This window comes from Scyliorhinus canicula, chromosome 9 (assembly GCF_902713615.1).
Source record: "Scyliorhinus canicula chromosome 9, sScyCan1.1, whole genome shotgun sequence".
In the NCBI taxonomy this organism is placed as follows: Eukaryota; Metazoa; Chordata; class Chondrichthyes; order Carcharhiniformes; family Scyliorhinidae; genus Scyliorhinus; species Scyliorhinus canicula.
In genome coordinates this window covers 168,895,186-168,918,854 of record NC_052154.1, presented here as the reverse complement: position 1 = coordinate 168,918,854, position 23,669 = coordinate 168,895,186, and the positions used below count along the sequence as shown (strand labels likewise).

Sequence of the window (23,669 nt, the reverse complement as noted above, 5' to 3'; positions counted from 1 at the left end):
GCCGGGCATGCCCAGAACATATGGGCATGGTTCGCTGGACTCCCCGAGCACCTGACACACCTGTCTTCACCCCCAAAGACCTACTCATCCTCGTCCCAGTCATGTGGGCCCGGTGCAGCACCTTGAACTGGATGAGGCTAAGCCGCGCACACGAGGAGGAAGAATTAACCCTCTCCAGAGCATCAGCCCATGTCCCGTCTTCGATCTGTTCCCCCAGTTCCCCCTCCCACTTAGCTTTCAGCTCCTCTACTGATGCCTCCTCCGCCTCCTGCATAACCTTGTAGATATCAGATATCTTCCCCTCTCCGACCCAGACCCCCGAAAGCACCCTGTCGCTCACCCCCCTCGCAGGAAGCGAAGGGAAATCCCTCCACCTGCCGCCTAGCAAATGCCTTTACCTGCAGATACCTGAACATGTTCCCCGGGGGGAGCCCAAATTTCTCCTCCAACTCCCCCAGGCTCGCAAACCTCCCATCAATAAACAGGTCCCTCAGCTGTCTGATGCCCGCTCTGTGCCAACTCTGAAATCCCCCATCAATGTTCCCCGGGACGAACCTATGGTTCCCCCTTAACGGAGCCTCCATCGAGCCCCCCACTTCTCCCCTATGTCGCCTCCACTGCCCCCAAATCTTGAGGGTAGCCGCCACCACCGGACTCGTGGTATACCTCGTGGGAGGGAGCGGCCACGGCGCCGTTACCAGGGCCCCCAGGCTTGTATCTCCACAGGACGCCCTCTCCATCCGTTTCCATGCTGCCCCCTCCCCCTCCATTATCCACTTGCGCACCATCGACACATTGGCCGCCCAATAATACCCCGAGAGATTGGGTAACGCCAGCCCCCCCCCATCTCTACCCCGCTCCAAGAAGATCCTCTTCACCCTCGGGGTCCCATGCGCCCAAACAAAGCTCATGATGCTGCTTGTCACCCTTCTAAAAAAGGCCCTAGGGATAAAGATGGGCAAACACTGAAAAAGGAACAAGAACCTCGGGAGAACCGTCATTTTGATGGACTGCACTCTACCCGCCAACGATAGCGGTACCATGTCCCACCTTTTAAATTCCTCCTCCATCTGCTCCACCAGCCTGGTAAAATTAAGCTTATGGAGAGTCCCCCAACTCCTGGCCACCTGCACCCCCAGGTATCTGAAACTCTTCACTGCCCTCTTAAATGGGAGTCTCCCAATTCCCTCCTCCTGATCACCCGGGTGTACTACAAATACCTCACTCTTGCCTAAATTTAACTTATAGCCCGAGAAGCCCCCAAATTCCGCTAACAGCTCCATCACCCCCGGCATTCCCCCTTCTGGATCCGCCACATACAACAGCAGGTCGTCCGCATACAGTGATACACGATGTTCCTCCCCACCCCGCACCAGACCCCTCCATCTCCCTGACTCCCTCAACGCCATAGCCAAAGGTTCAATCGCCAGTGCAAAGAGCAAGGGGGACAGGGGGCACCCCTGCCTAGTCCCACGGTAGAGCCTAAAGTACTCCGATCTCCTTCCATTGGTAACTACACTTGCCATCGGAGCCGCGTAGAGCAGCCTCACCCATTTGATGAATCCCTCCCCGAATCCAAACCGCTCCAGCACCTCCCACAGGTACCCCCACTCAACTCTATCAAACGCTTTCTTCGCATCCAGCGCCACCACTATCTCTGCCTCCCCCTCCACTGCCGGCATCATAATAACATTTAGCAGTCTCCGCACATTCGTGTTGAGCTGCCGTCCCTTGACAAATCCTGTCTGATCCTCGTGTATCACCCCTGGCACACAGTCCTCTATCCTGGTGGCCAGGATCTTCGCCAGCAACTTAGCGTCAACATTGAGGAGCGAGATAGGCCTGTATGATCCACACTGCAAGGGGTCCTTATCCCGCTTTAGGATCAGAGAGATCAGTGCCCGCGACATCGTCGGGGGCAAAGCCCCCCCCTCCCATGCCTCATTGAAGGCTCGCACCAACACGGGGCCCACCAGATCCGCATACTTTTTATAAAATTCCACCGGGAACCCATCCGGCCCCGGCGCCTTACCTGACTGCATTTGTCCAATCCCCCTGACTAGCTCCTCCAACTCTATCGGCGCCCCCAGCCCCTCTACCAGCTCCTCTTGAACCTTTGGGAAACATAGCCTGTTCATGAAGCTCTCCATCCCCTCTCTCCCCATCGGGGGTTCTGACCGGTACAGTTCCTCGTAGAAGTCCCTAAAGACCCCATTTACTTCTGTCCCCTTCTGCACTATATTCCCACCCCCATCCGTCACTCCACCAATTTCCCTAGCCGCATCTCGCCTGCGGAGCTGATGCGCCAACATCCTGCTCGCCTTCTCCCCATACTCATATACCGCGCCCTGCGACCTCCTCCACTGTGCCTCCGCCTTTCTGGTTGTCAACAAGTCAAATTTGGCCTGCAAACTACGCCGTTCCACCAGCAACCCCTCCTCCGGTGCCTCCGCGTATCTCCTGTCCACATCCAGGAGCTCCCTCACCAGTCTCTCCCTCTCCTTCCTCTCCCTCCTTTCCCTATGGGCCCGGATGGAGATCAGCTCCCCCCGGATCACTGCTTTCAGAGCCTCCCAGACCATCTCCACCCGGACCTCCCCCGTGTCGTTGGTATCCAGATACCCCTCAATACTTCCCCGGACCCTCCTACACACCTCCTCATCAGCCAGCATCCCCACATCCAGGCGCCAGAGCGGGCGCTGGTCCCGCGCCTCCCCCATCTCCAGATCAACCCAGTGCGGAGCATGGTCTGAAATCGCTATGGCCGAATACTCGGCATCCTGCACCTTCGGGATCAATCCCCTGCTCAGGACGAAAAAATCTATTCGGGAATAAACCCTATGGACATGGGAGAAAAAGGAATACTCCCGCGCTCTCGGCCTCCCAAACCTCCAGGATCCACCCCTCCCATCTGGTTCATAAACCCCCTCAGCACTTTGGCCGCCCGCCGGTCTCCTACCCGTCCTTGAACTGGACCGGTCCAGTGGGGATCCAGCACTGTGTTAAAGTCTCCCCCCATGATCAGGCCCCCCGCCTCCAGGTCCGGAATGCGGCCCAACAAGCGCCTCATGAAGCCGGCATCATCCCAATTCGGGGCATATACATTTACCAGCACCACCTTCTCTCCTTGCAGCCTACCCTTCACCATTATATATCTGCCCTCCTTGTCCGACACCACCTCAGCCGCCTCGAACGCCACCCTCTTCCCCACCAGAATCGCCACCCCCCGGTTCTTCGCATCCAATCCTGAGTGAAAAACCTGCCCCACCCACCCCTTCCTCAGACGAACCTGGTCCGCCACCTTCAAGTGGGTCTCCTGGAGCATAGCCACGTCCGCCTTCAGCCCCTTCAGATGAGAAAATACCCTAGTTCTCTTAACCGGCCCATTCAGTCCCCTCACGTTCCAGGTAATCAGCCGGATCAGAGGGCAACCTGCCCCTCTCCCCTGCCGGCTAGCCATAGCTTATCGACTGCTCGCCTCAGGCCAGCTCGCCCCGCCTGACCCGTTCCCCATGGCGATAACGCCTCTCCTCTACCCCCCCAGCCCACACCAGCTCCTTCCTGGCCATTCCAGCAGCAACCCGGTATCCCCCCCCACCCCCCCAGGCTAGGACCCCTCCTAGCCGCGACGCACCCTCCATGGTACAGCGTGGAATGTTAAGCCAAACGCACGGCTGACTTTTTACTTGGCACCGAAATGCGTGAACATATTCCATATGCAATGTTATTTTATAGGAGAGTTCATTGCAGATTATGCTGAATCTGATGACGACTACTACGAATATCTGCTCGAAGATTTTGATGATGATGCAGAAAGTGAAAGATGAGACAGATGAAGACCAGTATGAACTACTTGTACATCTCTTTCACAGCAGCACAGACGGGTTTAATGAAAAGGCTCCAGAAGTGCTGTTCTGGTGGTCTGGAAGGAATGACAAAGGTGGTCGGGGGGCTGTCCAGACCGTGCTGGACAGAGAAGAGCGAAAGCTCGGAGATGGCGCACTTAAAAATTGTCTTCTGATATCACGGAGGATCAGCCACTGACTGAGCCAGAAAACAGAAGAAATTTTTTAATTTTTTTTTTTTTTAGAGAAATACAGCACAGAACAGGCCCTTCGGCCCACGATGTTGCGCCGAACTTTTGTCCTAGGTTAATCATAGAATTTTGGACAATTTTTCATGGCCAATCCACCCAACCTGCACATCTTTGGACTGTGGGAGTAAACCGGAGTACCCGGAGGAAACCCACGCAGTCACGGGGAGGATGTGCAGACTCCACACAGACAGTGACCCAAGTCGAAATCGAACTTGGGGACCCTGGAGCTGTGAAGCAATTGTGCTATCCACAATGCTACCGTGCTGCCCTTAAGAAGTTAACCTACACTCCATTATTCTACCCTAATCCAAGTACCTATCCAATAGCCGCTTGAAGGTCCCTAACTTTTCCGACTCAACTACTACCACAGGCAGTGCATTCCATGCCCCCACTACTCTCTGGGTAAAGAACCTACCTCTGACATCCCCTCTATATCTTCCACCATTTATCTTAAATTTATGTCCCCTTGTAATGGTGTGTTCCACCCGGGGAAAAAGTCTCTGACTGTCTACTCTATCTATTCCCCTGATCATCTTATAAACCTCTATCAAGTCGCCCCTCATCCTTCTCCGTTCTAATGAGAAAAGGCCTAGCTCCCTCAACCTTTCCTCGTATGACCTACTCTCCATTCCAGGCAACATCCTGGTAAATCTCCTTTGCACCTTTTCCAAAGCTTCCACATCCTTCCTAAAATGAGGTGACCAGAACTGCACACAGTACTCCAAATGTGGCCTGACCAAGGTTTTGTACAGCTGCATCATCACCTCACGGCTCTTAAATTCAATCCCTCTGCTAATGAACGCTAGCACACCATAGGCCTTCTTCACAGCTCTATCCACTTGAGTGGCAACTTTCAAAGAACTATGAACATAGACCCCAAGATCTCTCTGCTCCTCCACATTGCCAAGAACCCTACCATTAACCCTGTATTCCGCATTCAGATTTGTCCTTCCAAAATAGACAACCTCACACTTGTCAGGGTTAAACTCCATCTGCCACTTCTCAGCCCAGCTCTGCATTCTATCTATGTCTCTTTGAAGCCGACAACAACCCTCCTCACTATCCACAACTCCACCAATCTTCGTATCATCTGCAAATGTACTGACCCACCCTTCAACTCCCTCATCCAAGTCGTTAATGAAAATCACAAACAGCGGAGGACCCAGAACTGATCCCTGCGGTACGCCACTGATAACTGGGCTCCAGGCTGAATATTTGCCATCCACCACCACTCTCTGTCTTCTATCGGTTAGCCAGTTTGTTATCCAACTGGCCAAATTTCCCACTATCCCATGCCTCCTTACTTTCTGCATAAATTATTCCAATATTAGAGAAACTGGCCTCAGAGATACTTGTTCCAGGTCTTCAAAATGCTTCCTGTAATTCATTCACAAATCAAATCATCAACAACACTGACGATGAATGGGAAGACGTAGATGATGACTGCGATGACAGCAACTTGGATGTTGTCGTAGTAGGCAACTCCGAGACTGACCCAGAGGAAGAGCTGATGACAATCTCAATATGCAGCTTAATAGATCACTCTCACATTTATGAATTTGACCAAGATAACCCAATGCCTGGATCATCACGACCAGGGAGCATCGTAATCTCGAGTGACGAAAAGCAAGTGAGTGATGCTCCAGCGAGCCAAGACGGGTTGACAACTGTTGTCCCAGTTCCAACCTTCACTCAGGCACCAGGAACCGAGGTGCGCCAACATGTCGGTGAGGCTGCAGAATTGGGTGGGGTCACACTACTTGATGATTTTGCGATGGCCCCTCGGGTCCCCCTGAAACTCTGCTGACCTCTGTGCACAGGGTAAAAACCCAGCGCCACACCAGAGGTTGCTGGACCACTACACAAAAGCAAATTACATCATGTTTTCAAAATAAAGACGAGAATACTGGGACAGCTAACTCATCCCACTAGCAAACCACCAACGGAAACAACGAGAAGCAGCAAACCGCGTCATTGCAGGAAGCGCAAAAGAAAGAGGCTGGTGACACAAGTTTGGCAGTCATGGACACAGGCCTTCCAAAGGCACAGAACAAAGAGGAAAAGAAATAAGAGGCCGGTCGTAAACCAGTCTTCGAAGAAGCTGGCAACAGCTCACATGATCACAGAGGTGATCAAGTGAGGGAGGCACAATGATCTGGGCAAAAGAGATGGACACTGGCCAGGCAAATCATGTTCATGGACACCCTAATAAAACTAATACACATTGTTAGACAAATATCATGATTGTGTAAAGTTAAAAGATCAACGTTGCTTGTAAACAATGAATTGGTTAAACATAATTTCACTTTCATAAAACCATGTTGACTCTGCCTGATTGCCTTGAATTTTCCGACTGCCCTTCTATAACATCTCGAATAATGGCCTCGAACATTTTCCTGTGATAGATGTTAGGCTAACGTCTATAGTTTCCTGCTTTCTGTCTCCCTCCCTTTTTGAATAAATGAGTTCCATTTGCTTTCTTCCAATCTAATGAAATCTCCCTGACAGGATTACTCATGCAGGGGAAAAAAATACTTCGGCAAAATTCTAAATTAAACAGAGTAATAATCAATCAATCAATCTGATGAATGTACTTAATTGACTTTTTATTCAATTTTTGTTTGGCATTTCAACTGTAAATGATCCATGGAGTTGCGTTTTTAACTATTGTACTCTCTGTTTGGACCGATATAATTCTATTTTATGGATTTTAAAATCTTATTCGTGTCAGTTAGTCATTTCTTGAATTTATGAGCCTGAAAATTTCCACTTCCTGACTGTAATCCACTGGAAGCTGGATGTGCAAACATATGAAAATCTGGTTAATTTATCTGTCACTATACTTAAAAAAGTAATTTGAAATGACTCTCTGCCATGTGATGAGATCCCTTGCTGCAAGTCTCTCTCTCGGTCTTCCTTTTGCCTGTGATGCTGCTTAGTTTCTTATCATTTTATTCTTGTCCCGTCACAAAACTTCCTAAGTTATACATCCTGAATTCAATCTTGAATGAATGGACTGCAGGCTACAGGATAGTTTAATCCTGTACTGAAACGGGTGTCTACCAGTGGCACGATGGCACAGTGGTTAGCAGTGCTGCATCACAGCACCAGGGTCCCGGGTTCAATTCTGCCCTCAGGAGATGGTATGTTTTGCACTTTCTCTCCGTCTCTGTGTGGGTTTTCCCCGGGTGCTCCGGTTTCCTCCCACAGTCCAAAGATGTGCAGGTTAGGTGGATTGGCCATGCTAAATTGCCCCTTAGAGTCCAAAAGGTTAGGTGGGTTACTGGGTTATGGGAATGGGGTGGAGATGAGGGCTTAAGTAGGATGCTCGTCCAAGGGCCGGTGCAGACTCAGTGGGCCGAATGACCTCCTTCTGCACTGTAAATTCTATGATGATGATTCTATGATGATTTTGCAGGTCAGAAGTGGGAAATGGAGGAAGAAGTATGGCTTTTAAGGAAGGAAGTGACGGTAAGAGAGATTTAAAAGGGATGAAAGACTACCCCCACTTCAAGAAATTGGGGTGTGAGTAGGGGGGTTGGGGAAGGGTGGGGTTGGGGAAGGATGGGGTGAGTAGGCTGGGGTTGGGGAAGGGTATGTCGGAATGGAGTAAGACTACAGGACAAAGCATTTAGTTTGACTGAACTGGGAAGACTCTATTAGAAGTAATTGTACTCCATAGAATCCTTACTGTGCAGAAGGAGTCTCTTCAGCCCATCAAAACTTCATCAGCAAATGCATAAAAGATTGTGTGCCAGAGAAGGTAATACAGACGTTCCCCAACCAGAAACCAGGTTTAATTGGGAGATTCACTCCCTACTAAAGGCCAGGTCTGAGGTGTTCAAGACAGGCGACCCTGACCTATACAAAATATCCAGGTACGACCTCCGCAAAGCCTCAGCGATGCCAGAGACGATACCAGACTAAGCTCGAGTCACTGACTAACGACATGGACTCTCGTTGGTTGTGGCAATGCTTAAACAACATAACAGGCTACAAAGAAAAGCCGAGTAGAATCTCTGGCAGCAGCGCATCCCTTCCCGATGAACCCAATGCATTCTGTGCTCGTTTCGAGAAGGAAACCATCAAACCGTTAACAACTACCCCAGCAGCCTCAGACACACCCTTACCTACTGTCACAGCTTCCAAAGTCAGATTGGCCTTCTTGTAAGTGAACCTTCGGAAAGCAATGGGTCCTGACAGAGTCCCTGGTTGTGCACTCAGATCCTGCGCGGACCAATTGGCAGGTGTGTTTGTAGACATCTTCAACCTCTCCCTACTCTGTTCCGAGGTTCCCACCTGCTTCAAGAAGACCACTATCATACAAGTGCCAAAGAAGAACCAGGCAACGTGCCTCAACGACTACCATCCAGTGGCCTTGACATCTATCATTATGAACTGCTTTGAGAGGTTGGTCATGAGACATAGCAACTCCATACTCCCAGAATGCCTTGATCCACTGAAATTTGCATCCCGCCACAACCGGTCCACAGCAGGCGCCATCTCCCTGGTCCTATACTCATCCTTGAAGCATCTCGAAATCAAGGACTCCTACGTCAGACTTCTATTCATTGACTACAGTTCCGCCTTCAACACCATAATCCCAGCCAAGTTCATATCAAAACTCCAAAACCTAGGACATGGCTCCTTCCTCTACAACTGGATCCTCAACTTTCTGACCTATAGACTGTAATCAGGAAGGATAAACAACAGCACCTCCTCGTCAATACCGGGATCCCACACGGCTGCGTACTTAGCACGTTACTATACTCTCTATGCACACACAACTGTGTAGCAAAATTTGGCAACAACTCTATCTACAAGTTTGTTTGATGACACAACGGTAGTGGGTCGGATCTCGAACAACAATGAGTCCCAGTAGAGGAGGGAGATGGAGAACCGAGTGGAATGGTGTAATGACAACAATCTCTCCCTCAACGTCAGCAAAACTAAGGAGCTAGTCATTGACTTGAGGAAGCAACGTATCATACACACCTGCATCAATGCTGCTGAGTTGGAGATGGTTGACAGCTTCAAATTCCTAGATGTGCGCATCACCAACAATCTGTCCTGGTCCACCCACGTCGACACCACGACCAAGAAAGCACAACTGCGCCTATACTTCCTCAGGAAATTCGGCATATCAACATTGACTCTTACCAATATTTACAGCTGCACCATAGAAAGCATCCTATCTGGCTGTACCACAGTCTGGTATGGCAACTGCTTGGCCCAAGACCGTATGAAACTTCAGAGAGTCATGAACAGAGCCCATCCATCACGCAAAACCGCTTCCCACCCATTGATTCTGTCCTCCCGCTGCATTGGAAAAGCGGGTAGCATAATCAAGGCCCCTCCCACCCAGGTCACTCCCTTTTCCAACTTCTTCCATCGGGCAGGAGATACGAAAGTCTGAGAATGCTAGCTAACAAATTCACCGACAGCTTCTTCCCTGCTCCTTACCGGACTCCTGAATGACCCTCTTATGGACTGAACTGATCTCTTCATACATCTTCTCTACTGAGTAGTACTGTATTACAGTCCGTATACTTCACCCAATGCCTGTGTCTATGTATTTACATTGTGTATTTATGCATGTCCTATGTTTTTTCATGTCTGAACTGTACGCAGTACAATACTTTTCACTGTGCCTTGGTACATGTGACAATAAATCAAATCAGTCAATCAAAACTTCACTGACCCTCCAAAAGAGCAGTCTACCTAGGCCCACACTCCTGCCCTATCCCTAAAACCGTCACACATTGATCATGGTCAATCTACCTAACCTGCACATCTTTGGACTATGGGTGGAAACCAGAGCACACAGAGGAAACCTACGCAGACACTGGGAAAACGTGCAAGCACTACAGTCACACAAGGCCTGAATCAAATCCGGGTGCCTGGCGCTCTGAGGTAGCAGTACTAACCACCATGCCACCGTTCAGTATGTAGATGAGCTTAAGTGTAATAAATGGAAAGGGTTACATATAATTTTAATCTGCCAGCAGGGCATGTTAATACAAGACTGTGTTAAAAATTTACTCCATTTGTGGTCCATGTTATTTGTTTCCTTTGTAAAGACTAAAAGATTATTGAGTGATGACCACTGAAGGATTATCAGGAAATAATTTTTAAAACATCTTTTTATTGGCATTTTCAAAATTTATAAACCATTATGCACATTGTTGGCCTTGTTTGTTCACTGTACAATACAGAAAGGTTTGTCATTTCCTTCCCTTAAGTTCTCCTATTTACATTCTGCCGCCATCTGGCTCGGCGTGTAGTCCCTCCTTCGCCCCACTCCCCCCCTTGTGTCCACCCGGTCGGTTTTAGGCATGTTCCGCCCTCTTTCTTTCCTTCGCCGTCAACTTTGGCTGTGTTTCCCCTGTGATTGGGGGGGGGGGGGGGGGGTTGCCTCCCTCCCTCCCGCGTAGTCCGTTTTTGTGTCTCACCAGCCTCTTCTCACACCCCCCCTCCCCGGTTGTGGTTTCCTATGGTTTCCCCCGTCTTTATTTTTCTTTTTCCTCTCCCTTTTCTTTCTAACTTTCCCGTTACCCCATCTATTCGTTGTTGCTGGCCTCGAACAGGCCTACAAACTGCTCCCATGCGCTTAGGAAGCCTTCCGCCGACCCACATTTAGGCATGGCTTAACCCTCACCCCACAACCTTGGACATTGCCTCGGAGAAAGCTGTCCAGAACCCAGCAAGTTTAGGACAAGCCCAGAACATGTGGGTGTGGTTGGCCAGGCCCCTCTCCCACCGTTCACATTTATCCTTCACCTCCGGTAAGAACCTGCTCTTTCGGTTCTGGTCAGGTGTTCTCTGTGCACCACATTGAACTGCATGAGACTGAGCCTTGCGCAGGAGGAGGTGGAGTTGGCCCTGCCCAGTGCTTCTCTCCAGAGTCCCCACCCCACTTCTGACCCCGGTTTGTCCTTCCATTTCCGACTGGTCTCGTTCAGTGGTGTTCGGGCTCTGTCCAGTAGCTGTCCATACATTTTCCCACAGAGTCCGCCTTCTTTACTGTTTGTATTTATCAGGTCCTCTAATAGTGTAATCTCCGGGATCCTAGGGTACCCTACTGTCTCTTTGCGGAGGCAGTGCTTTATTTGCAGGTGTCTCATTTCCTGTACTGTTTGGCAGACCCCATTCCTCCGTCAGTTCGTCCAGTGTCGCCAGTCTGTGTCCTACGTAAAAGTCCCTCACTCTCAGTGTGCCCGCCTTCTGTCGCCATTTCCTGAAGGTGGCATCTAGCATGGCTGGAGGGAATTTGTGATTGCTGCAGCTGGGAGCCATGGGCGACATCCTAGTCAGCCCAAAGTGATGTCTTAATTGGCCCCACGTTTTCAGTGTGGCCGCTACCACTGGGCTTGATGTATATTTTGCCGAGGGGGATGGGAGTGCTAGTGTAGCCAAGGCCTGGAGGGTCGTTCCCTTGCAGAGGCCTCCTCCATCTGCACCCACTCTGAATTGGGTTTGTTTACCCATACCCTCACTCTTTCTGCCGTTGCTGCCCAGTGGGCAGCACGGTAAAATTGTGGATAGCACAATTGCTTCACAGCTCCAGGGTCCCAGGTTCGATTCCGGCTTGGGTCACTGTCTGTGTGGAGTCTGTACATCCTCCCCGTGTGTGCGTGGGTTTCCTCCGGGTGCCCTGGTTTCCTCCCACAGTCCAAAGATGTGCAGGTTAGGTTGATTGGCCATGATAAATTGCCCTTAGTGTCCAAAATTGCCCTTAGTGATGGGTGGGGTTACTGGGTTATGGGGATAGGATGGAGGTGTGGGCTTGGGTAGGGTGCTCTTTCCAAGAGCCGGTGCAGACTCGATGGGCCGAATGGCCTCCTTCTGCACTGTAAATTCTATGAATTCTATGAATGCAGGTTTGGTAATGCCAGGCCATCTTTGATTTTCCTTCTTTGCTGTGTCAGTTTTGGAACTCTTGCCCACCCCCCCCCCCCCCCCCCCCCCCCCCCCCCCCCCCCCCCCCCCACACACAAATGCCATGATTAAGCTGTCTATGTTTTGGAAGAAGGCCTTGGGGATGAAGATCGATATGGATCTAAACAGGAAGAGGAACCTCGACAGCACGTTCATCTTGATCGCCTGCATTCGCCCTGCCAGGGAGAGTGGGAGTGCGCTCTGTAGGTCCTTTTTAACTTCCTCCACCAGGCTGGTCAAGTTGTCAGGGAATAACTTGATGAGAATTCTATATGAACAAGTTACAGATTTTAAGTGGGAATAATTTTGCTGTGGATTGGAAGTGAAATCTATTTTCAGGATATTGGCTCACTCTCACTTGGTGATGATTGATCTAACAAATCCAAAATTTAAATCAGCTGGTGCTTGCACTGCTGTGCTTGAATATTAGGATATTGTGGCTACAGCACTTAGCTTTCACAGTCTCATTTTGGAAAGGCAGCTGGAGCCCCAGCAAGAATAATGCACCAACTGTAATTTGTGCATGTTTATACAGTGAGACATGGCACATCTTATTTCACACACCTCCGTATATGTGAATTTTTGTTGGTAGATTATTTGCCTCCAGGACAGATCATTTCTTTTGCGCAAAACTTAAAAAGGGCCAATTGATCATGTTGCCTCTTCCTGATAGATGAATAATTTAGAAATTGATCATGAGCAAATGTAGAGTTTAGTCAATTTGCTAACCTAATTTTTATAATTTACTCCATTGTCTCTGTCTCTATAATATCTTACATTTTAACATAGATGTGGAGATGCCGGCGTTGGACTGAGGTGAGCACAGTAAGAAGTCTTACAACACCAGGTTAAAGTCCAACAGATTTGTTTCAAATCACTAGCTTTCGGAGCGCTGCTCCGAAAGCTAGTGATTTGAAACAAACCTGTTGGACTTTAACCTGGTGTTTTAACATGGTGTATTGGATGAGAAGAAATTTCTTCCAGCTACATATTGGGAATACTGAAACCATAGCTTACACTCCCTGTCACTGGCTCTATCCCACTCCTTGGCCTCTCTGAGACTGAACTGTTTGCAACCTTGTTGACTTTTTTGACCCAGAAATTAATTTCTGACTTCCACTTCATCAGCAGGGGACTGCCTCTGTAATATTGCTTGTCTTCACCTCTGGTTCAGCCCATTGACTGATGAAACCCTTATTTTGGATGAGCTGAAGTTTATGGAGTATGAACGACCAACCAGAAAAGCTTTACTATCGTGGGAGCCAGTTTAGCTCAGTTGGCTAGACAGCTGGTTCGGGATGTAGAGCGAGGCCAGCAGCGCGGGTTCAATTCATGTACCGGTTGAGGTTACTCTCAACTTTTCCCCTCGCCTGAGGTGTGGTGATCCTCGGGTTAAATCAACACCAGTTAGCTCTCCCCCTCAAAAGGGAAAGCAGCCTTTGGTCATTTGGGACTGTGGTGACTTTACCTTTACTATAGTCAATTTCTAACAGAAAACAGAGAGTCAGGCTGAATGGATAATTTCCAGGATGGAAGTGTAACGAGTGGAGTGCCACAGGGATCAGTCAGAAATCTCAATTATTTATGATCAGGGCAGCACGGTGGTGCAGTGGGTTAGCACTGCGGCCTCACGGCGCCGAGGTCCCAAGTTCAATCCCGGCTCTGGTTCACTGTCCGTGTGGAGTTTGCACATTCTCCCCGTGTCTGCGTGGGGCTCAACCCCACAACCCAAAGATGTGCAGGGTAGGTGGATTGGCCACACTAAATTGCCCCTTAATTGGAAAAGATGAATTGGGTATGCTTGTTTAAAAAAAAAAAAAATTATTTGATCTATATTAGTGAATTGGATGAAGTGACCGACCGGATTGTAGCAAAATTTGTTGAAGATACGAAAATAGGTAGGAAAACAAGTTTTAAAGAGGATACAAAGAATCTAGAAAGGAAGTGTGTGGGTAAAAATATGGCAGGCGCTGTTTAATGTGGGTAACTGAGGTTATCCAATATGGCAGGAAGAATAGAGAAACAGAATAAATGGAGAGAGAATGCTGCAGTATAGAAGGACCTGGGTGTTCTTGTACATGAATCACAAGAAGTCGACATGCAGGTTGGAATATTAAGAAGGGAGACAGAATGTTGGCTTTTATTGCAAGGGGGATGGGGTATAAAAGTTGGGAAGTCCTGTTACATTGGTACAGGGCTTTAGGGAGACCACACCTGGAGTGCTGCATTCAGTTTTGTTCACCTTAAGGAGGGACATAGTTGCATTGGAAGAAGTTTAGAGAAAAAGTTGGTTTCCTGGAATGAGGCATTTGTTTTTACCAGCAAAGTTTCAGCAGATTGGATCAATCCTTTTCAAACTTTTCCCAGTTCTAATGAAAGGTCACATGTCTGAAAAGCTTTGCTCCATAGATGCTGCGATAATCAGTTATTTCCAACATTTTTTGTTTGTTTCAGAGTTCCAGCATCTGCGGCATTTTGATTTTTAATTGGATGGATTTTTGCTTGACAAAGGAGTCGAGTGTTATGCAGGACAGACAGGAAAGTGAAGTTGAAGACAAAGTCAGATGTGCCATGATCTTATTGAATGGTGGAGTAAGCTTGAGAGGCTGAATGGGCTGCTTGTGCTATTTATTCTGTATCCCTACATTTAATCTGACACTAAGACTAGTTTCTTTCATCTATGTAATAGTGCATTGTTCCATATTTCCTTGAGAAAGCTTTCAGTCCCTAATTGCCCCCTTCTAAGCTTTGTAGCAAATTATCATGCACCCATTTGTGAAATATATTCTACCTCTGCTAAAGGCACTCTACAAATGAAAGCAGTCATCGTCATCCATATAATACTGAATTGATTGAAAGCTATAACCTTCATGACTGTCTCTGACGCTATCAGTTTTGATCCTTTCTGCCTTGCATTCCTATAAGAATAGTCTAGTTTTCACCAACAACCTCCTCTCTTGTTTTCTGTTCTACCTTTGTCAGCTGTTGTTTTAGCCATCATGACCCTCCCTCTTTACCCCTCCCTCCTTACCTTAAAAAAAAGTTCATAAATCATTTATCTTTGACTGTGTACTTTTGTCTCCTATTGACTTTTTTTGCAGGGCTCGGTTTCCACTATCTTGTAAATTACTGATTGTATAGAATGAGTGCAATACCAATATAAGTTATTGTTGCCTGCCTATCTACTGTGCACAAATATTTGGAAATAATTTGTTTCTGGGATATATCAGATGCATTGCTGCGTCTTCCATCCTGTTCTTCTTCTATTTGCCTTTTGTAAGGGACCCATTGCGTATGAATTTGGATGGGGATGGGGCACCGGAGCGGTGAACGCTGGCTGAACTGGGGCCTTTGGCCCATGCCCAACCCCAACCTCTGCCCAGCAGCCCCTCTGCCTGCGCAGCCCAGCCCAGCCATCCCTCACACCCTTCTGACAAGCAGCAAGGCAGGTTGAAACATTGTGAACATGTGTTTATTATGCAACTGTGAACATACATATACAGATTTGTGCCCTAACCCTTTTTGCTATCCTATGCCCTGCACCAGTGCCATCTTAACTGGTGTTTATCTTTCTGGTCTTAGGGGCCCTAACATTACGCCTAGGTGGATCCCCAGCCAGTGCATCAGGCGTGGAAACGGCGTGCTGCGATTCCCGCCTGTGACATGGGTTCCCTATGGCAGCCGTCTTCATGGGCGACCGGGCCTGGCCCCCGCCCGTTGCTGACTATACCCTAACGCTCCGCCAGGAAGTCTAGAAACGGTTGCCACCGCCTGAAGATCCCTTCCACCGATCCCCTTAAGGCAAATTTGACCCTCTCCAATTTAATAAACCCAGCCATATCTTTGACCCAGGATTCCACGCCTGGGGGCCTCGCATTCTTCCACTGAAGAAGAATCCTTTGCTGGGCTACTAGGGACGCAAAGGCCAGAATACCGGCCTCTTTCGCCTCCTGCACTTTGCTGCCCTATTCTGTCCACTGCCCATCAGATGCGTCATGGACAGGAGGAAGACAGCAGAGTCTGAGGTGTTGTGGTGATCCGGCACCTCCCCTGCGGGAGTCACGGGCATTGGCTTCATCTCACCTCTTCCCTCGAGGTGCCCGATGGCCATGGGACGGGGATACAAGCGAAGCTAACCCCTGAGACTCCCCTGCCATCTGACAATGCCAGTCCTGTCAGCTTGTCAGCCTCTTGAATGTCAACCCTGATCCTAGCAAATCGGACACCATTTTTCATTGGAATCGATCGTGTTCCACGTGGCGGCGGTGCTAGCCCATTAACGGTTGATGGGCTAGCACCCATCAACGGTCTTGGAACGACGCCAATTTTGTTGTCGTGGAAGTCCACCAATTCACTCCTAACGTCAACATTTAGTCTCTTAAAAGGAGAATCCCGCCCATTGTGTGTCTTCATATTGACTGTCCTATCTTGACTTCAATGAATATGAATTTTCAGAAAGAACAGGCTTCTTTGCCCTCCCCTCAACACTGGCCTGTGGGTGGAGTCGACACTGCAGCTGCTCCCCTCGACGATCTAAGCTCGCAGATAGCCATTGGTGGCTCACTAGCTGCCTGGCTGCTGCTGGCTATATGGCCTGGTCTTTGATCTCACCCTCACCGGCTCAGTTGCCACCCAGCTCTTTCACTCCGAGCCCTGGCCTCTGGTCAAGTTGCCACGTTGCTCCCTGAAAATCATGACGCCGGCGCTCTGACTGCCCACACTGTTGAGAGCTCTGTTGGGAAGGGAATCTGCAGCCTCCTCTCAATTATATCTGGGATAAGAAGGCATATGGATGGGCTTCTTGACTGGACACTAATTGAAGTCCTTAATGCCCACTTAAGAACCTCATCCTGCTGCTAATGTTTGAATACCAGCAGCAGGTCCGGTGTCACCTCTGGGAAGACCAAAAGAAAGCCTTTGTTGGGTTTGTTTGTGGGCTCCGATTGTGGGTTTCTCATTCATAGACTCTTAGTGCCTGATTGAGTGAACCGAGCAATGGAAAGGATGGTAGGGGGGCTGCTGAAAACCCACCCTGCCCTTGCCTCTGATTTTTCACCCCTTGCGACCCCTATCTCATACTCACTCACATTTGACCTGGGTTCTGTGACGAATGCAGGATTTTAGATATATTGGATTATAAACATTTGGCAATTTTGAGGGTTGAATACCTGGGTTAGAGTGTGTTTGATTGCCATGTTGTCATGTTTTTAAAACATAATCGTGTTTTGCAAGACCAGAAAACTTTTAGGAGCCAGAGGTGAAATTGACCATTGTAAAAGCCTAGGCTAATGCACTGTTGTTAGACTAGGGAGCGTACCTGGGGCGTATAATGGGCGCAATTCTCCCAACGGGAGACTAAGTGCCGATGCCGGAGTGAAAACTGGAGTGTTTCACTCCGGCGTCGGAGGCCGCTCCTTGCCCCCTATTCTCCCACCCCCAGGGGGCTAGGAGCAGCGCCGTGTCAATTACGCGCGCCGGGCCTTGGCACCGCGTCAAAGCGGCGCCGCATAAATGACGCGGCCGGCGGCACTTAAATGACGTCACCCGCGCATGCGCGGTTGCTGTCCACCCCGCGGGCGCCCGCAAGACATGGAGGATTGATCTTACGGAGCGGCGGAGGAAAAGAGTGCATCCTTTAGAGACGCCAGCCTGCCGATCGGTGGGTACCGATCGCGGGCCAGACCCCTACTGAGCACCCCCCCCCCCCACAGGCCGCACACGCAGCGTTCGCGCGCTGTTAACGCCGGCCGCGACCAGGTGTGGTTGGCGCCGGCGTGAACCCGTCGGATTGGGCAGGCCGCTCGGCCCATTTGGGCCGGAGAATCGCCGCTCGCCTGTTAGAAACGGCGAGTGGCGATTCTCTGAGCGGCCTGTCGTGAAATGCGGCACGCCGTTTTGGGGGGGGGGGTGGGAGAATCGCGTGCGGGTGGCAGGACGGTGTGGCGGGAATCGCCCGGCACTCCCGCGATTCCCCCACCCGGTGTTGGGGTCGGAGAATCACGCCCAATGTCTTTCTAACGGGGGAGGTAATTTGTTTTCAGCTTGGGGAGATGATGTCATTGCTGCATGGAGCTATGGGGCTGAGTTCTCCGGTCGCCGATGCCAAAATCACGTTTGGCGATTGGCCGGAGATTCCAAAATCGCGTTCAGCGATTGCTGGAAATTCCAAGTTTTCGCCGCGCCATGTATCGACGGCCTCGGGACATTGTCTGAGTCTCGATCCCCGATGCTTCGCTGCCGACCGGCCGAGTTCCCGACTACATGGATCTCTCATGGTCTCACCTGTCGGGATCCCGGCATGGCAGTCCAGCGCTGCCACAGTCGGGGGAGGGCTGACCAGCGGCCGGGGGCTGTGGGGGGGGGGGGAAACATTATTCGGGGCTGGGGGCACTGTGGAGGGGGTTGGTCCGGGGCGCACGAGCCAGCCGAAGGGGGGACCAATTTGCAGGCCGGGTCTGTGAGCGTCCGCCACCATGATGGACGGCACGGCCGCTGCAGGACGCTGCCGTGCGCATGCGCGGCCACGGACCCAGCAATTTTCCGGAGCACATCGGAAGCTAGAGCCGGGTGCTCTAAGCTGCCGTCCTGCTAGTCCCCAGCAAAACGGGGTATTGGAGGCCGTTTAGCATCAGTGTTCCTGGTGTAAAACTGTGCCGTGGGGACAGAGCCCCAGAATTGAAGAATCCAGCCCAGGGTATTTAGACATTTGAGAGAGATTTTGAGTTGAGTTCTGATCTGGCTCACCATTAGACCACAAGTAAAGAATTTTGTTTAGTTTTTAAAAAAATGTTTTTTATTGGGTGTTTGAACATAGTATATTTGCTGTTATGTACACAGAATGAAATATAAAAAACAAACTGTTAGGATATTATACACCAGCTCAAAAACAGCAAATCTGTACAGTTAGCAATATTACGTTTAACAAATAAGTTGCACATGTTTGTCCGGGGGGGGGGGGGGGGGGGGAACTGGGGTGCCGGAGAAACAATGACAATAGTTATGTCCAATACAGAGAGGGCAATACAAGAATGGATCTGGTGTTGGTGTTGTTACTTGCTTCTCCTGGACGGTTTTCGCTGCCGTTGTTGTGCGTTCACCTCCGCTTCGGCCGTTCGTCCCATCTTTCTCCCGTATTTTCTTGCTCTCTGTTACTGCATTTCCCAAGTTTGTTGTCATTTCCCGTGTTCTCCTTCTGGCTTTCGTTCCCTCGCCTCCCCACCTCCCACTCCCTGGTTCCCCTCTATTCTCTATTGTCCCCTGTCTCCTCCTCCTTCCATCTCCCCCCCCCCCCCCCCACCCCTCATCCTGTGGTTCACCTTTCTTTTCTCATAGGTTTAGCTGTCTCCACCCCCCCCCCCCCTCCCCCCTTCCCCCGGGTCTTTCCCTCCATCTCACGTCTTGGCTACTTTCCCCTGATACTTGGCTATTCTTCTGCTTGTTCATTGGCCACAAACAGGTTCCGGAACAGTTGGATGAATGGCTCCCACGTTCTGTGGAAGCCGTCGTCCGACCCTCAGATGACGAATTAGATTTTCTCCATTTGGAGAGATTCTGAGAGGTCGGACAGCCAGTCTGCAGCTTTGGGTGGTGCTGCTGATCGCCAGTCGAACAGGATTCTACGATGGGTGATCAGGGAGGCAAAGGCAAGGGCATCCGCCCTCCTCCCCATTAATAGATCTGGCTGGTTTGATATCCCGAAGACTGCCACTTTCGGGCATGGCACCACCATATTTTGTTTAACAAATTAATAGTATTTAAAGCCATGCAGACTTGTCCCAGGCAGAATCTGCAGGGATTCTAACAGGAGCTAAATCTATTCTGGAAAACATTATTGTTCTGTGTTGTAATGGAGATCCAGATAAGTATTCTGCAGTTTGTTTTATGCTCGAGCTTTGCTTATTTTTCTAGAATTCTGGTTTGTCAGAATCTGGTGATGTGTATCCACATATTTTTCTTTCATAAGTAAAAATTTTTTTTGAGTTCTTCAATTTTAGAATTGATTTTCAGTTTTGGAGCAAACTTTAGTTGTGGAGTAACTGATTTTTGAATACAAATCACTTTTGTACAACTTTTAGTTTATTGTTTTAACCATAACTATTTGTGAATACACTTCTAAAACTTGAGAAAAAATGTGTTTGTTTTTTTTTACCTCTTGGGAGCTGCGTTCAAATTTGGCCAGTTAGACTTTCGGTAGGTTATGAATACTCTGATAAGTGAGTGATTTCAAAGTTCTTATTAATTGCTCCAAAATAAAAACTATAGGTTAGTTCTAAAGTGTATTTTGATATTTTGATGTTTTGTTTTAGGAGCAGATTGGATAACAATTTTTTTTAACGTTTTATTATTTCATGGGATGCGGATGTCATTGGCAAGGCCAGTCAGTATTTATTGCGCCTCTCTAGTTGCCCTTGAACTGAGTAGCTTACAGGCCATTTCAGCAGTCTAAGAGTCAACTACATTGCTGTAGACCTTGAGTCACATGTAGGCCGGACTGGAAAAGGATGAAAGATTTAAACCATAAGACCCTAAGAAGTAGGACCAGGGATAGGCTGTTTGGTGCTTGGAGCCTGCTGCGGCATTCAATCAGATCATGGCTTGCGTCGACTTTCCTTGTAACCTTTGATTCCCTTACTAATCAAGAATCTATCTTGGCCTTAAATATGCACAAGGATTCTGCTGCCACAACTCTTTGTGGCAAGGAGTTCCAAAGACTCTCAACCCTCAGGAGTAGAAATTCCTCATCTCAATCTTAAATTTGCATCCTTTATGCTTTCTGGTCCTAGGCTCTCCATGAGGGGAAACATCCTCTTAGCATTTACCTTGTCAAGCCCTTTAAGAATTCTATATGTTTCAATTACATCACCTCACATTCTTCTAAACTCCAATGAGTAAAATCCCAACCAGTTTAACCTTTGACAATCCCTCCATACCGGGGATCATCCCAGTGAACCTCCTCTGAACCGCCTCCAATGAAATAGTATCTTTCCTTAAAGGACATGAGCAAACTAGATGCTTTTTTAAATGGCTAGCTTTCAATTCCAGATTATTATTAATTGAATTCAAATCCACTGCCTGCTATGGTGGGATTTGAACCCATGCCCTCCAGAATAATAACCTGGGCTTCTTTCTCCTCCCCATCCCACTCCCCTGATTGTATTTATTAAAATTGTAAGTATTATACCAATAATGGAAAAGAATGCTAGTTTTTCTTCATTAAAGCATCCATTTAATATTTGTACTGGTCCAGTAATCTTATTCCGTTTTCTTAATATTTATGTACACATTTCCTTTCTCTTATTATATGTATCTCAAATCAATTTGTAATTAATTGTTATTTTATTTGTTATATAGCTTTATGCCAGTTCTTACAGGCTTCTAAAGGCAGAGATGGTGCTGGCCGTGTCAGTTCAAGTACAGACGAAGGTAAAATCCCTTCTGATGGTCCTATGTCAAGCTTGTGACTCTAGTGACCTTTCGATCTCTTAACTTTCCAGTTCCTTCTTTTCACAGCAATGTTGCTTAGCAGATGATGGGACTTCCAGATTGTATTTTAGGCTCCTCGCCTGGATACAGCTCTTGGAACAGCCTTTACATTTTTTTTGTGGTGATTTTAGGAAGCTCTTCCTCCTTCTGAAAAGATGCAGTCTTCGCTTTTGTGTGCTTTTCTCTTTATGTAATGCAAAAAAAAGCACAGCAAGCTTTTAGAACTGATTTTGTTGAATAAAGACTGCTACTGCTTGTAGCTTCCTCTTGATTACTCCTATATAGTACAATAATTGCTAATAGTAATATTTCAACTGGGGATAAACATTTTAATAACATTAAATATTGACATTACTGTTTGCTTGTTAACCTATTGGAATTTTAAAGGAGCAGTGGGGGAAAATTTGGCTTTTGTTCAAAAAACAAATATCAAATTCACAGAAGAGTAAAGACTTCCTGACTAATAGCACATACATATTGGCACAAAATTACAACTCTTAAAACTGGTGTAAAGGTCTTTTTCTACCATTTTTACTTAATCAAAACAACCAAAAAAGATTTAAACCGCGCTATTTTTAACTATGGAAATGAGTACTGCACTTTTCAAAGCTTTATTATGCACATTTAAAGCTTTATAAATTTTGGCCTTAAATAATACTTTACCTCGTTTGTTGTGTAAGAATCTTTGTGCATCCTTCACCACTTTTATAACCAGTACTTTATGAATTCTGTCTTTCCCTTTTTAGGGTGACTTATTCTTTCTTGGATTTTGGTCACTTCTGTACTGTTGTTTGTGTCCAGAATGGAAAACTTTTATCAGCCCGTTTGTTTGTTTTCTTTGTTTCAGGTGAAAACTATGAGCAGAGTCCATTGCGAAGAACTTTTAAATCTAAAGTGTTGGCCCACTATCCAGAGAATGTGGAATGGAACCCTTTTGACCAGGATGCTGTTGGGATGGTTAGTATGTATAATATGTTCTGAGAAACTGGTCTAAATCCAAAGAAACAACGGATTTTTTTTTCCCCTTTTAAAATAAATAGATTTACTTGTTTTTACAACCTGCACCCTGGTGGCAATCGTGGAACACATTCATCTGGTGAGGTTTAGATCTGGGCCAGATGTTGCACAAAGGACAAAGAAAAGTATAGCACAGGAACAGGCCATTTGGCCCTCCAAGCCTGCGCCGACCATGCTGCCCGTCTAACCTAAACCCTTCTACACTTCCAGGATCCATATCCCTGTACTCCTATCCTATTCATGTATTTGTCAAGATGCCCCTTAAACATTACTATGGTACCTGCTTCCACCACTACCTCCAGCAGCGAGTTCCAGGCATCCACTACCCTTTGTGTAAAAAAAACTTCCTTCGCACATCTCCTCTAAACTTTGCCCCTCGCACCTTAAACCTATGTCCCCAAGTAATTGACTCTTCCACTCTGGGAAAAAGCTTCTGACTATCCACTTTATCCATGCCCTTCATAATTTTGTCGACTTTTATCAGGTCGTTCCTCAACCTTTGTCGTTCCAGTGAGAACAAACCGAGTTTATTCAACCTCTCTTCACAGCTCATGCCCTCCTTACCAGGCAACATCCTGCTAAACCTCTTCTGTGCCCTCTCCAAAGTCTCCACATCCTTCTGGAGACCAGAATTGAACACTATATTTCAAGTGTGGCCTAACTAAGGTTCTATACAGCTGCAGCATGACTTGCCAAATTTTATACTCAATGCCCTGGCCGATGAAGGAAAGCATGTCATATGCCTTCTTGATTACCTTATCCACCTGCGTTGCCACTTTCAGTGACCTGTAGATGCACATCCCTCTGCCTGTCAATACTCAATAAGGGTTCTGCCATTTACTGTGTATTTCCCATCTATATTAGACCTTCCAAAATGCACTACCTCACATTTGTCCGGATTAAACTCCACCTGCCATTTCTCTACCGAAATCTCCAACCGATCTATATCCTGCCGTATCCTCTTACGTCCTCATCACTATCCGCAATTCCACCAACATTTGTGTCGTCCGCAAACTTACTAATCAGACCAGTTGCATTTTCCTCCAACTTATATATACTACAAACATCAAAGGTCCCTGCGGAGCACCATTAGTCACAGCCCTCTATTCAGAAAAGCACCCTTCCACTGCTACCT

The 23,669-nt window shown here is 48.0% G+C and overlaps 1 protein-coding gene across 1 annotated transcript in view; it reads left to right on the top strand.

The window, feature by feature from the left end:
- LOC119971886 (DENN domain-containing protein 5A-like) overlaps nucleotides 1–23,669 on the top strand; it is a 387,311-nt gene that overhangs the window by 67,301 nt on the left and 296,341 nt on the right. The window contains 2 exon segments of the mRNA XM_038808165.1: nucleotides 21,386–21,457; nucleotides 22,365–22,474. Of these exon segments, the coding sequence (XP_038664093.1) occupies nucleotides 21,386–21,457; nucleotides 22,365–22,474 (182 nt within the window).